We start from the raw sequence: 14,326 nt of genomic DNA on the forward strand, positions 1-14,326 counted from the left end.
TGGGTTAGAAATTGTTTTAATGGTGACTTTACATTTATAAAACCTCTAGGTGTGTTTATAGAATAATCTCTGTACAGACAGGTGATCAAAGGGGACACAGTACATGACAACAGAGTGACACCCTACCATACAACGTATGGATATATTCACCAGCTTGGGGGATAGGGTCATCTTAAAGTTATTAATGGAGGCTTCCTCCCATGATCCTTGCATTCTCAGGACCCAAATATACCTGTCCACAGGTTACTGAAGGCCCTTGGAAGAACATCATGGGATCCTAACAACTGGCCAATCACAATCCATGATCTTAAACAGACCAATTACAACTAGTCCAACAGGTAAGCAGCAATCTTAAAAGCGCGGAGCTCCGTAGTCATCTGGCATTCTCTCAATATTATACCTGAAGGAAAATAAATAAATAAAGGTAATTCATCATTATCAGGGAGAGGAGCTGACGAAGGGTAGGGGAACCCACAATGCATCTAACCTGTGATTAGAAATGTACATGATAGGAACTCCGGGAATCTTCCTGATCCTCCTTTTCAGGTCTCGGTCCACAGTGGCCACAATGTAACACTTATGCTGCAAATAAAAGGGAAATTTTACAAAAGTGCCTCCAGATTCCCTAGATTTATACCTCCCTATAGATGTATTGTATACCATGGGTAGGCAACCTTAGAGAGAGATGGGGGGGATCTACTTGAACAATACCGATAAAGTCAAAGATCACTGGGCACAGTGTTCTGTTGTTAGGGCTGGTTCACACCAGAACACGATGCCAGAAAGGCATGTTCCATGTGTGTTTTCTGCAAAACGCACTACCATTGTGATCTACTGCAGGTGATGAAACATTGTTAACCCCAAATGTAGATTGCAAAAGCAGTGAACATAAAAAAAAAAAAAAAAAAAAAAAAGTATTACAAAAGAGTGCGGGGTCGGGAGCGCGTTGCGCTCAGAACGCAGGGATCGGGGGGATGTGAAGGGTGGTAGAGGACATTGTTATGGGGGTTGCCCTACCCATAGCAGTTTCCACTGACCCCCCCCCCCCCACCATAGCAGTGTCCACTGTCCCCTTCACATTACAGCAGATCCCTCCCCCCCTACACACACACACACACACACACACACACACACACACACACACAGTTGTGCCCCTTCCCTCCCATTGCAGCGTTCCATTTGTATCTTACCTGTGCACATGAGACCGAGAAGCATCACAGTTCTGGACAGGGGGGCAGGAGCTGGCCGAGTGACTTTTCCAATTAACAAGCAGGTGATTGGTTGCTTAGGACCTAGCAACCAATCACCTGCGGGTTAACGGGAAACGTTAACTTGGCCAGCACCTGCCACCCCCCCCCCTCCCCCACGTCCTGTGCTGCCTCTCACTTTCGGCTGTTACTGATGGCAGCGGCGGAAGAGGCAGGAGGGAGAGAGAAGGACTGAAGGCTCGGCGGAGGACACTGATTGCAAAGACTGGCAGCTAACAGGAGGCGGTGCAAACCTGTTACCGGTCTACCTGTCACCTACCCGCGGTCGACAGGTAGTCCACGATTGACGGAGTTGCCGACCCCATTGTATATCCTGTATTAGATGTATACCCTTAACGTGTATACCTACTGTGACAGAGGGAGGCCCTGTCACTGTAAGAATAAATAAAATAAAAAAATGTAAAACAGGATTCATATTAAGGGTTAATGAGAGGTTCAGAACTTTAATTTCCGAGTGGAGAAATCTGTGTTTTTGTATTTTTCCAGACTCTGTAGTTCTGGGTTAGTACATTCAATCCTGTGTCCGGATTTTGCTAGACGCACTGGTGTGCAAGGTCATTATAGACTCAGGTCTGAGAATAGCTCAGAGCTCCCAGTTTGGAGACTGAAAGTCTCACCTGGGGTCAGGGGACCCCAGCCAAGAGACAGGGGTCTCAGTTCCAGAAGTCAGGAGAACCCCAATCCATAGACCAAGAGGTGGTCCACGCATCAGAGCGCTGCAGCTAAAGACTGTAGAGCCAAGTGTTCCAGGAAAGCTTGTCAACACAGTCAGACACTCGTAAGAGTGCAGTGCTGCAAATAAGTGAGCCAGGTTCCGCAGTATTTTCATATATGCACATTGTGTGGAAGAAACCCCTGCGTGGGCAACTGATGTACATGTGAACTTTCCATTTACTGAATAAAATTGGGCTGCCAAGCCCCATAATACAGTTTTGGACTAGCGCAACTCATTGCAACTGGACCTACTGCTCGAGTTGAATCCCCCCAATCCCACACTACCCAAAGATGTACTCTATACCCTCCAATAAATTGTACCTTCCTAAAGATGTACTATATACACTTTAATAGATGTATACCTCCCTACAGATGTAATCTACAACTTTTAATAGATGTATACTTGCCTGTAGATGAATAACCTCCTATAGATATATACCTTCCTATAGATGCACTGTATACTCTCTAACCTCTTATAGATGTACTGTTTAACCTCCTATAGATGTATACCCTCTTACACCTCAACCAAGCAATCACTGTTCACTCCCAGCTATCACCAACACTAACCCATACACTGCCACATCCACCACAAAGAACCGATACACCCCTCCCACCTACTAGGGCACTTACCTGGGTGACTCTCTGTACCAAGCAGTCATCAGCATATGTTCCTGCATGTGTGCACGGCAGCCGCTCAAATGTTGTATCCTTGGCAATCCTGCAGGACACCAACAAGAAAATGTAATGCCACCACGGAACACATAGGAAGCACAACATTCTGACATCACTCACCAAAAACGAGACAAGACAGTCTACAGTACAGGGCTCACATCACAATTATAGGGATTAAATAAACAATTCACAAATCCATGGGGAGTACTTCACATTACAGACAATGGCCAACTACAGCCAATACACACAGGATGATGTGTGGGATGTACAATATATCATAGTCAGCTCATCCACACACACAGCTTTATAATTCATGCACTTGGAAGAGACACAGCTAGACGTGGAAGACTGGCATGGACTAACAAAGCTAGACATGGAGGACTGGTATGGACTGAGACAGCTAGACATGGAGGACCGACACAGCTGGACACGGAGGACCGGTATGGACCGACACAGCTAGACACGGAAGACCGGTATGGACCGACACAGCTAGACACGGAAGACCGGTATGGACCGACACAGCTAGACACGGAAGACCGGTATGGACCGACACAGCTAGACACGGAAGACCGGTATGGACCGACACAGCTAGACACGGAAGACCGGTATGGACCGACACAGCTAGACACGGAAGACCGGTATGGACCGACACAGCTAGACACGGAAGACCGGTATGGACCGACACAGACATGGCAGACCAGTATGGACTGACACAGCTACACATGGAGGACCGGTATGGACTGACACAGCTAGACATGGAGGTCTGGTATGGAATGTCACGACTACACTTGCAGCAAGTGGTATGGACTGATATGGTTACACATGGAGGTCTGGTAGGGCCTGACACATCTATATGTGGAGTAGTGGTATGGACAAACACAACTACACATGAAGATTGGAATTTGAATTAGAGTGCCAACAGATATACAGTGCCTTGCGAAAGTATTCAACCCCCTTGAACTTTTCAACCTTATGCCACATTTCAGGCTTCAAACATAAAGATATAACATTTGAATTTTTTGTGAAGAATCACCAACAAGTGGCACACAATTGTGAACTGGAACGAAATCTATTGGATATTTTAAACTTTTTTAGCAAATAAAAAACTGAAAAGTGGTTCGTGCAAAATTATTCGGCCCCTTTACTTTCAGTGCAGCAAACTCACTCCAGAAGTTCAGCGAGGATCTCTGAATGATCCAATGTTGTCCTAAATGACTGATGGTGATAAATAGAATCCACCTGTGTGTAATCAAGTCTCTGTATAAATGCACCTGCTCTGTGATAGTCTCAGGGTTCTGTTGAAAGCGCAGAAAGCATCATGAAGACCAAGGAACACACCAGGCAGGTCCGTAATACTGTTGTGGAGAAGTTTAAAGCCGGATTTGGATACAAAAAGATTTCCCAAGCTTTAAACATCCCTAGGAGCACTGTGCAAGCGATCATTTTGAAATGGAAGGAGTATCAGACCACTGCAAATCTACCAAGACCTGGCCGTCCCTCTAAACTTTCAGCTCAGACAAGGAGAAGACTGATCAGCGATGCAGCCATGATCACTCTGGATGAACTGCAGAGAACTACAGCTGAGGTGGGAGAGTCTGTCCATAGGACAACAATCAGTCGTACACTGCACAAATCTGGCCTTTATGGAAGAGTGGCAAGAAGAAAGCCATTTCTCAAAGATATCCATAAAAAGTCTCATCTAAAGTTTGCCACAAGCCACCTGGGAGACACACCAAACATGTGGAAGAAGGTGCTCTGGTCAGATGAAACCAAAATCGAACTTTATGCCCACAATGCAAAATAATAAGTTTGGCGTAAAAGCAACACAGCTCATCACCCTCAACACACCATCCCCACTGTCAAACATGGTGGTGGCAGCATCATGGTTTGGGCCTGCTTTTCTTCAGCAGGGACAGGGAAGATGGTTAAAATTGAGGGGAAGATGGATGCAGCCAAATACAGGACCATTCTGGATGAAAACCTGTTGGAGTCTGCAAAAGACCTGAAACTGGGACGGAGATTTATCTTCCAACAAGACAATAATCCCAAACATACAGCAAAATCTACAAAGGAATGGTTCACAAATAAACGTACCCAGGTGTTAGAATGGCCAAGTCAAAGTCCAGACCTGAATCCAATCGAGAATCTGTGGAAAGAGCTGAAAACTGCTGTTCACAAACGCTCTCCATCCAACCTCGCTGAGCTCGAGCTGTTTTGCAAGGAAGAATGGGCAAGATTTTCGGTCTCTCGATGTGCAAAACTGATAGAGACATAACCCAAGCGACTTGCAGCTGTAATCGCAGCAAAAGGTGGCTCTACAAAGTATTAAAGTGGTTGTAAACCCTTACAAACTACTTGGACCTACAGGTAAGCCTAGATTAAGGCTTACCTGTAGGTCCAAGAAATATCTCCCAAACCTATGCGGTTTAGGAGATATTTGCCCGAAGACGGGCACCGCTGTCTACGGCGCATGCAGGCGCACTGAACGTGGCATCCTCGATAACGAAAAACCCACGCAATGCCGCGCGTCTCGGCTCCCGTGCTCATGCGCGGGAGTGACGGCTTCGCCGAATGACAGCGGCGGAGCTGCGAGACCCACCAAGAAGATGGATGCGGCGGACTGCAGGGGAAAGCGGTGACTTCGCTGGCTCCTGTGTCAGGTAAGTGACACATAATGGGCTACTATGCAATGCATAGTAGTCCATTATGCTTTGCCTTTGCAGGGAATGAAAGAGGAAGTAAACTCATCAGGGTAAACTCATCAGGGTTTACTTCCTCTTTAACGCAAGGGGGCCGAATAATTTTGCACGCCCCACTTTTCATTTTTTTTTTTTATTAGTTAAAAAAAAGTTTCAAAAATCCAATAGATTTCGTTCCACTTCACAATTGTGTCCCACTTGTTGGTGATTCTTCACAAAAAATAAAAATGTTATATCTTTATGTTTGAAGCCTGAAATGTGGCAAAAGGTTGAAAAGTTCAAGGGGGCCGAATACTTTCACAAGGCACTGTATATAGATTTTTTTTTTTTTTTTTTTTTACCCAGAGTGTGATCTCTTCCTTGATATTGAAATAAAAAAGGTGCATCAACCCTAGCCCCTCCGACTAGAAATACCGTCCAGTCACTGACCTGAGAGCCACTCTGTACTTCTGTCCCAGTTTTTCAAGCTCAGCCATGACACAGTCCGTGATACATGGCACACCTGGTGGAAAACAAAACAATAGTGATGGCACAGAGACATTACAGTGAGGGTGAAAGAATTAGTCCAGGGCAGAGAGATGGATAATAAGTGGAGACTGGCATTTTGATTTAGCATAGGAGGATAAGGGCAGCTACATTTGGGACGCAGGTTAATATAAGCACACACTGGGTAGTACAGGCAATAGAGGGCAATGCCTGGTATTGAGACTGCTGGGGGCACAGATCATATTGGGCATGGATGGGGGTACAGGTCAAAGTAGGGATAAATAAGGGTAGAAGTACGAGTGGGCAGTCCCAATGAACTCACATAAAAGGGTATAGATGGCAGGGTACAGATATTTGGGGTGCAAGAAATATTGGCGACAGATTAGGTACTTACATTTGGCATACAGACAGTCCATCATAGACTGCACAATGTCCAGCTTGGCTTTGATAGAGAAATTGATAAAGTTGGTATCAACCAGGATGTGGTACGGAGGTCCCAGGTTTGTATTATACTGGAAAAAGAGACAGGACGGCACCTGAGGACTAACAGAGAAGAAATGTATCAGCTTGCGGGCTCAGACTCCCCACTCAGACACAATCATTGTGAAGAGACTCCAGCAGAAACATTATTCGGGGTGGGGGCGCCATCACTGTTACTCACACTTCTCGCTCTTTAATTGCACTGGGATCCTCTTCCTTCTTTCGTTGCGGCTTGGCCCGATCTTTCTCCTTGCTGAATAAATAAAAGGACAATAATGAAAAAGACAATATACACACAGCTACCTGGGGGACAACATTAAACATACAGCCCTCACTGGGGGGATGATTTGCAATGTACAACCCTCACCATGTACAGACCTTTCCTGGGAGGGAGGCAATGTTCAGACCACACCATACAGTACTCTCATTGTACAGTACTTTCTGGCTCTCTGGGGGGGGGGGGGGGGGGGACATACATTGTACAGTACTCTCTGTGGGGGGCATACATTATACAGTACTCTCGGGGGGGGGGGGGGGTACATACATTGTACAGTACTCTCTGGGGGGGACATACATTGTAAAGTACTCTCTGGGGGGGGGTCATACATTGTAAAGTACTCTCTGGGGGGACGGGACATACATTGTAAAGTACTCTCTGGGGGGACATACATTGCACAGTACTCTCGGGGGGGGGGGGGGAGGCATACATTGTATAGTACTCTCTGGGGGGGGGGGGCATACATTGTACAGTACTCTCTGGGGGGGGGACATACACTGTACAGTACTCTCTGGGATGGGGGCATACATTGTACAGTACTCTCTGGGGGGGGGGGGCATACATTGTACAGTCCAGTAGCAATTTTCTGATGTCAAATTAGATGCATTTGGTTTGCAAAGCTTTTCCTGCACTCTGAACATGGAAAAGGATGCTCGCCTGCGTGAATTTTCTGGTGCGTACGAAGGTGCTGTAACCTCGCAAAACGTTTCCTGTACTTTTTTGGTGCGAGCGAACAATGTATGTACATACATTGTACAGTACTCTCTGGGGGACGACGACATACATTGTACAGTACTCTTTGGGGGGGGGGCATACATTGTACAGTACTCTCAGGGGGGGGCATACATTGTACAGTACTCTCGGGAGGGGGGGGCATACATTGTACAGTGCTCTCGGGGGGGGGGGGGGGGCATACATTGTATAGTGCTCTCGGGGGGGGCATACATTGTACAGTACTCTCTGGGGGGGTGACATACATTGTACAGTACTCTGGGGGGGTGACATACATTGTACAGTACTCTCTGGGGGGGGGGGGGGGGGACATACATTGTACAGTCCAGTGGCAATTTTCTGATGTCAAATTAGATGCATTTGGTTTGCAAAGCTTTTCCCGCACTCTGAACATGGAAAAGGATGCTCGCCCGTGTGAATTTTCTGGTGCGTACGAAGGTGCTGTAACCTCGCAAAATGTTTCCTGCACTCCGAACATGGCAAAGGACGTTCGCCCGTGTGAATTTTCTGGTGCGAGCGAACAATGTATGTACATACATTGTACAGTACTCTCTGGGGGGGACGGACATACATTGTACAGTACTCTCTGGGGGGTGACATACATTGTACAGTACTCTCTGGTGGGGGGGACGGACATACATTGTACAGTACTCTCTGGTGGGGGGGACGGACATACATTGTACAGTACTCTCTGGTGGGGGGGACGGACATACATTGTACAGTACTCTCTGGTGGGGGGGACGGACATACATTGTACAGTACTCTCTGGTGGGGGGGGGGGACGGACATACATTGTACAGTACTCTCTGGTGGGGGGGACGGACATACATTGTACAGTACTCTCGGGGGGGGGGGGGGGGACATACATTGTACAGTACTCTCGGGGGGGGGGGGGGACATACATTGTACAGTACTCTCGGGGGGGGGGGACATACATTGTACAGTACTCTCTGGGGGGGGCATACATTGTACAGTACTCTCTGGGGGGGGGGGTGACGACATACATTGTACAGTACTCTCTGGGGGGGTACATATATTGTACAGTACTCTCGGGGGGGGGGTACATACATTGTACAGTACTCTCGGGGGGGGTACATACATTGTACAGTACTCTCGGGGGGGGGGGGGGGGGGGTACATACATTGTACAGTACTCTCGGGGGGGGGGGGGGTACATACATTGTACAGTACTCTCGGGGGGGGGGGGGGGGGTACATACATTGTACAGTACTCTCGGGGGGGGGGGGGTACATACATTGTACAGTACTCTCGGGGGGGGGGGGGGGTACATACATTGTACAGTACTCTCGGGGGGGGGGGGGGGGTACATACATTGTACAGTACTCTCGGGGGGGGGGGTACATACATTGTACAGTACTCTCGGGGGGGGTACATACATTGTACAGTACTCTCGGGGGGGGTACATACATTGTACAGTACTCTCGGGGGGGGGGGTACATACATTGTACAGTACTCTCGGGGGGGGGTACATACATTGTACAGTACTCTCGGGGGGGGGGGGGGGGGGGTACATACATTGTACAGTACTCTCGGGGAGGGTACATACATTGTACAGTACTCTCGGGAGGGTACATACATTGTACAGTACTCTCGGGGGGGTACATACACTGTACAGTACTCTCGGGGGGGGGGGGGTACATACACTGTACAGTACTCTCGGGGGGGGGGGGGGACGGCATACATTGTACAGTACTCTCTGGGGGGACGGCATACATTGTAAAGTACTCTCTGGGGGGGACGGCATACATTGTACAGTACTCTCTGGGGGGGACGGCATACATTGTACAGTACTCTCTGGGGGGGGGGGGGACATACACTGTACAGTACTCTCGGGGGGGGGGGTACATACATTGTACAGTACTCTCGGGGGGGTACATACATTGTACAGTACTCTCGGGGGGGTACATACATTGTACAGTACTCTCGGGGGGGTACATACATTGTACAGTACTCTCGGGGGGGGGTACATACATTGTACAGTACTCTCGGGGGGGGTACATACATTGTACAGTACTCTCGGGGGGGGGGTACATACATTGTACAGTACTCTCGGGGGGGGGGCATACATTGTACAGTACTCTCTGGGGGGGGGGGGGGTGACGACATACATTGTACAGTACTCTCGGGGGGGGGGGGGGGGTACATACATTGTACAGTACTCTCGGGGGGGTACATACATTGTACAGTACTCTCGGGGGGGGGGGGGGGTACATACATTGTACAGTACTCTCGGGGGGGGGGGGGGGTGGTACATACATTGTACAGTACTCTCGGGGGGGGTACATACATTGTACAGTACTCTCTGGGGGGGTACATACATTGTACAGTACTCTCGGGGGGGTACATACATAGTACAGTACTCTCGGGGAGGGTACATACATTGTACAGTACTCTCGGGGAGGGTACATACATTGTACAGTACTCTCGGGGAGGGTACATACATTGTACAGTACTCTCGGGGGGGGGGGTAAATACACTGTACAGTACTCTAGGGGGGGGGGGGTACATACACTGTACAGTACTCTCTGGGGGGGACGGCATACATTGTAAAGTACTCTCTGGGGGGGGGGACATACATTGTACAGTACTCTCTGGGGGGGGGACATACATTGTACAGTACTCTCGGGGGGGGGGGACATACACTGTACAGTACTCTCGGGGGGGGGGGACATACACTGTACAGTACTCTCGGGGGGGGGGGGACGGACATACATTGTACAGTACTCTCTGGTGGGGGGGCACGGACATACATTGTACAGTACTCTCTGGTGGGGGGGACGGACATACATTGTACAGTACTCTCTGGTGGGGGGGACGGACATACATTGTACAGTACTCTCTGGTGGGGGGGGGGACATACATTGTACAGTACTCTCTGGGGGGGGGTACATATATTGTACAGTACTCTCGGGGGGGGGGGGGGGGTACATACATTGTACAGTACTCTCGGGGGGGGGGGGGGGGGGTACATACATTGTACAGTACTCTCGGGGGGGGGGGGGTACATACATTGTACAGTACTCTCGGGGGGGGTACATACATTGTACAGTACTCTCGGGGGAGGGTACATACACTTACAGTACTCTCGGGGGGGGGGTACATACACTGTACAGTACTCTCGGGGGGGGGGGTACATACACTGTACAGTACTCTCTGGGGAGGACGGCATACATTGTACAGTACTCTCTGGGGGGACGGCATACATTGTACAGTACTCTCTGGGGGGACGGCATACATTGTACAGTACTCTCTGGGGGGGACGGCATACATTGTAAAGTACTCTCTGGGGGGGGCGGCATACATTGTACAGTACTCTCTGGGGGGTAGGGGGGACATACACTGTACAGTACTCTCGGGGGGGGGACATACACTGTACAGTACTCTCGGGGGGGGGGACATACACTTTACAGTACTCTCGGGGGGGACGGACATACATTGTACAGTACTCTCTGGTGGGGGGGCACGGACATACATTGTACAGTACTCTCTGGTGGGGGGGACGGACATACATTGTACAGTACTCTCTGGTGGGGGGGACGGACATACATTGTACAGTACTCTCTGGTGGGGGGGGGGGATATACATTGTACAGTACTCTCGGGGGGGGGGACATACATTGTACAGTACTCTCGGGGGGGACATACATTGTACAGTACTCTCTGGGGGGGACATACATTGTACAGTACTCTCTGGGGGGGGACATACATTGTACAGTACTCTCTGGGGGGGACATACATTGTACAGTACTCTCTGGGGGGGGGGGCATACATTGTACAGTACTCTCTGGGGGGGGGGGCATACATTGTACAGTACTCTCTGGGGGGGGGGGGGCATACATTGTACAGTACTCTCTGGGGGGGGGGGGGACATACATTGTAAAGTACTCTCTCATTGTAAACACTTACATGCGCTGATCGGTGGGGGCGATTCTCCGTTTCATCACCGCATACTGTTTTGTCTTCTTTGCCTTTCCCTAACCAAAGGAAAGAGAAAAGAAAGGTGACCAGGAAATAATGACACCCCTCACCCTCTGATACCAGCCAACTGTAACCCTGAGCTACACTTCCCCTCTCTTCCCCCCATTTCTCTGTACTTTTGGGGTTCCCTGGCACTAAACCACACAGAAGTCTCCCCACCATGCTGCTGCTGGCGCATCCCGATGACGTAACCAGCCCCGCCTCCCTGCTCGTTATTACAACGAAAACTTCTCAGCCGGAGATGCCCCGCCCACCTCCGTAACCGGCTGACCTGTCACGTGACCTTCCAATCCAAAACAGGAACCGACTGGATGTAAGCGAAGGAGCCAACCGAAGGTGGTAGTACCGGGGAGAAGGACCGGGTGAGTAGAGGAGGAATGGGGAATAAGCCAAGGTGGGGTATTGGAAGAAGGCGAGTAGAGATAGTATATAGGAGGAGGGGTTTGGTAATCTTGACAAGGTGAGTAGAAAATGAGTAGGTGGGGGTAAGTAGAGTTGCAATATAGTATGTAGAGGTTGAGTATGGTGGAGCATAGTGGGTAGTGGTTGAGTATGGTGGAGCATAGTGGGTAGAGGTTGAGTATGGTGGAGCATAGTGGGTAGAGGTTGAGTATGGTGGAGCATAGTGGGTAGAGGTTGAGTATGGTGGAGCATAGTGGGTAGTGGTTGAGTATGGTGGAGCATAGTGGGTAGTGGTTGAGTATGGTGGAGCATAGTGGGTAGTGGTTGAGTATGGTGGAGCATAGTGGGTAGTGGTTGAGTATGGTGGAGCATAGTGGGTAGTGGTTGAGTATGGTGGAGCATAGTGGGTAGTGGTTGAGTATAGTGGAGCATAGTGGGTAGTGGTTGAGTATGGTGGAGCATAGTGGGTAGTGGTTGAGTATGGTGGAGCATAGTGGGTAGTGGTTGAGTATGGTGGAGCATAGTGGGTAGTGGTTGAGTATGGTGGAGCATAGTGGGTAGTGGTTGAGTATGGTGGAGCATAGTGGGTAGAGGTTGAGTATGGTGGAGCATAGTGGGTAGAGGTTGAGTATGGTGGAGCATAGTGGGTAGAGGTTGAGTATGGTGGAGCATAGTGGGTAGAGGTTGAGTATGGTGGAGCATAGTGGGTAGAGGTTGAGTATGGTGGAGCATAGTGGGTAGTGGTTGAGTATGGTGGAGCATAGTGGGTAGTGGTTGAGTATGGTGGAGCATAGTGGGTAGTGGTTGAGTATGGTGGAGCATAGTGGGTAGTGGTTGAGTATGGTGGAGCATAGTGGGTAGTGGTTGAGTATGGTGGAGCATAGTGGGTAGTGGTTGAGTATGGTGGAGCATAGTGGGTAGTGGTTGAGTATGGTGGAGCATAGTGGGTAGTGGTTGAGTATGGTGGAGCATAGTGGGTAGTGGTTGAGTATGGTGGAGCATAGTGGGTAGAGGTTGAGTATGGTGGAGCATAGTGGGTAGTGGTTGAGTATGGTGGAGCATAGTGGGTAGAGGTTGAGTATGGTGGAGCATAGTGGGTAGAGGTTGAGTATGGTGGAGCATAGTGGGTAGAGGTTGAGTATGGTGGAGCATAGTGGGTAGTGGTTGAGTATGGTGGAGCATAGTGGGTAGTGGTTGAGTATGGTGGAGCATAGTGGGTAGTGGTTGAGTATGGTGGAGCATAGTGGGTAGTGGTTGAGTATGGTGGAGCATAGTGGGTAGTGGTTGAGTATGGTGGAGCATAGTGGGTAGTGGTTGAGTATGGTGGAGCATAGTGGGTAGTGGTTGAGTATGGTGGAGCATAGTGGGTAGTGGTTGAGTATGGTGGAGCATAGTGGGTAGTGGTTGAGTATGGTGGAGCATAGTGGGTAGTGGTTGAGTATGGTGGAGCATAGTGGGTAGTGGTTGAGTATGGTGGAGCATAGTGGGTAGTGGTTGAGTATGGTGGAGCATAGTGGGTAGTGGTTGAGTATGGTGGAGCATAGTGGGTAGTGGTTGAGTATGGTGGAGCATAGTGGGTAGTGGTTGAGTATGGTGGAGCATAGTGGGTAGAGGTTGAGTATGGTGGAGCATAGTGGGTAGAGGTTGAGTATGGTAGGTATAAGTGAGTAGATGGATAATTGGGTGGATTTGTGACTCGTTCTCTCTCATAGGAAGGATGCGGCAGGTGGAGGATGCGGGATGCTGGGCCTAGGTGAGTGTGGTGTACTTTGAGTTGCACAGGTGTTCTGTGCATCGGTTAGTTCAGTTTCATGATTTGGCTGGGCTCAGTCAGTGATTCTTGTCTGTTGTGCTTGTTCAGTCACCAATCCATCCTGTGACCTCAATAATAGGGTATTTGGTTGATGGGGTTAGACAATCTTGATGGTATGTTATACTCATGGTGTCCCTTTTTTATCTGCAGGTTTCTGTTCTGCCAGACGTGACGGTAGGATCTCCAGCCTCGGCAGACCTGTCCGACCATACCTGAGACATGTGGAGGAGATGCTATGACACATCTGTTGGCTTCCATCCTGTGCACTGATGTTGTACATTATCGGTGAGGTTGTGTCGGTCTATTAGTAGATGTGTCTACTCGTCATTCAGTAAAGGGTTGTAGTGTATTGCGGGTGTCCAGCACTCCCAATAGTGGGTAGATGGTTCCCCTGAATCAGATGGACTTTGTATTTTTTCATCTTCTTCCCTCTCTGTTTCTTATTTTTCTTTTGTGTAAACCCCCCCCCCCCCCCATGGCCTGATCTTTGGCCTCATGCAGCCATTTTATTTGTCTTTGGACAGGCAGCGTTACAGGCTTGATGTGCGTCCTTCTCATCACCATTAAGTTCCTGTTTGAGCTCAGTTCCCGGGTCCTCACTTTCTGGCACCATGAGGGACGTGAACGTGGGTCAGAGCGTACCATCTACAACTATGTACGGGGGAAATACCTGGAGCCCCGCTCCTGTCAGGTCTCTTGGGACTGGAATGAGCCATGTGAGGTCGGACAGCCCATGGGATTTCGAGTCCATGTAAGTGAACATGCCACAGTTTTCAGATTGCATCT

The 14,326-nt window shown here is 49.3% G+C and overlaps 2 protein-coding genes across 4 annotated transcripts in view; one reads left to right on the plus strand and one right to left on the minus strand.

The window, feature by feature from the left end:
• FCF1 (FCF1 rRNA-processing protein) lies at positions 1-11,584 on the minus strand. Its single transcript, XM_077463665.1, has 8 exons — positions 11,485-11,584; positions 11,254-11,321; positions 6,501-6,572; positions 6,234-6,382; positions 5,783-5,855; positions 2,613-2,700; positions 488-582; positions 1-400 (listed from the first exon to the last, which is right to left on the minus strand). Exons 1-8 carry the CDS (start codon positions 11,485-11,487, stop codon positions 352-354), a joined length of 597 nt encoding a protein of 198 aa, XP_077319791.1. The 5' UTR covers positions 11,488-11,584; the 3' UTR covers positions 1-351.
• The window catches only part of AREL1 (apoptosis resistant E3 ubiquitin protein ligase 1), a 28,919-nt gene continuing 26,141 nt past the window's right edge, over positions 11,549-14,326 (plus strand). The window contains exons 1-4 of one of the 3 annotated variants that reach the window (XM_077463661.1): positions 11,549-11,687; positions 13,440-13,480; positions 13,691-13,825; positions 14,065-14,291. In XM_077463661.1, coding sequence (XP_077319787.1) covers positions 13,810-13,825; positions 14,065-14,291 — 243 coding nt within the window. In that variant the 5' untranslated portion in view covers positions 11,549-11,687; positions 13,440-13,480; positions 13,691-13,809. The remainder of the gene's footprint in view (positions 11,688-13,439; positions 13,481-13,690; positions 13,826-14,064; positions 14,292-14,326) is intronic. The other 2 variants (XM_077463662.1, XM_077463663.1) reach the window with 2 other exon arrangements.

Source organism: Lithobates pipiens, unplaced genomic scaffold, assembly GCF_037356315.1.
Source record: "Lithobates pipiens isolate NorthernLeopardFrog02 unplaced genomic scaffold, aLitPip1_a1.2 Scaffold_30, whole genome shotgun sequence".
In the NCBI taxonomy this organism is placed as follows: Eukaryota; Metazoa; Chordata; class Amphibia; order Anura; family Ranidae; genus Lithobates; species Lithobates pipiens.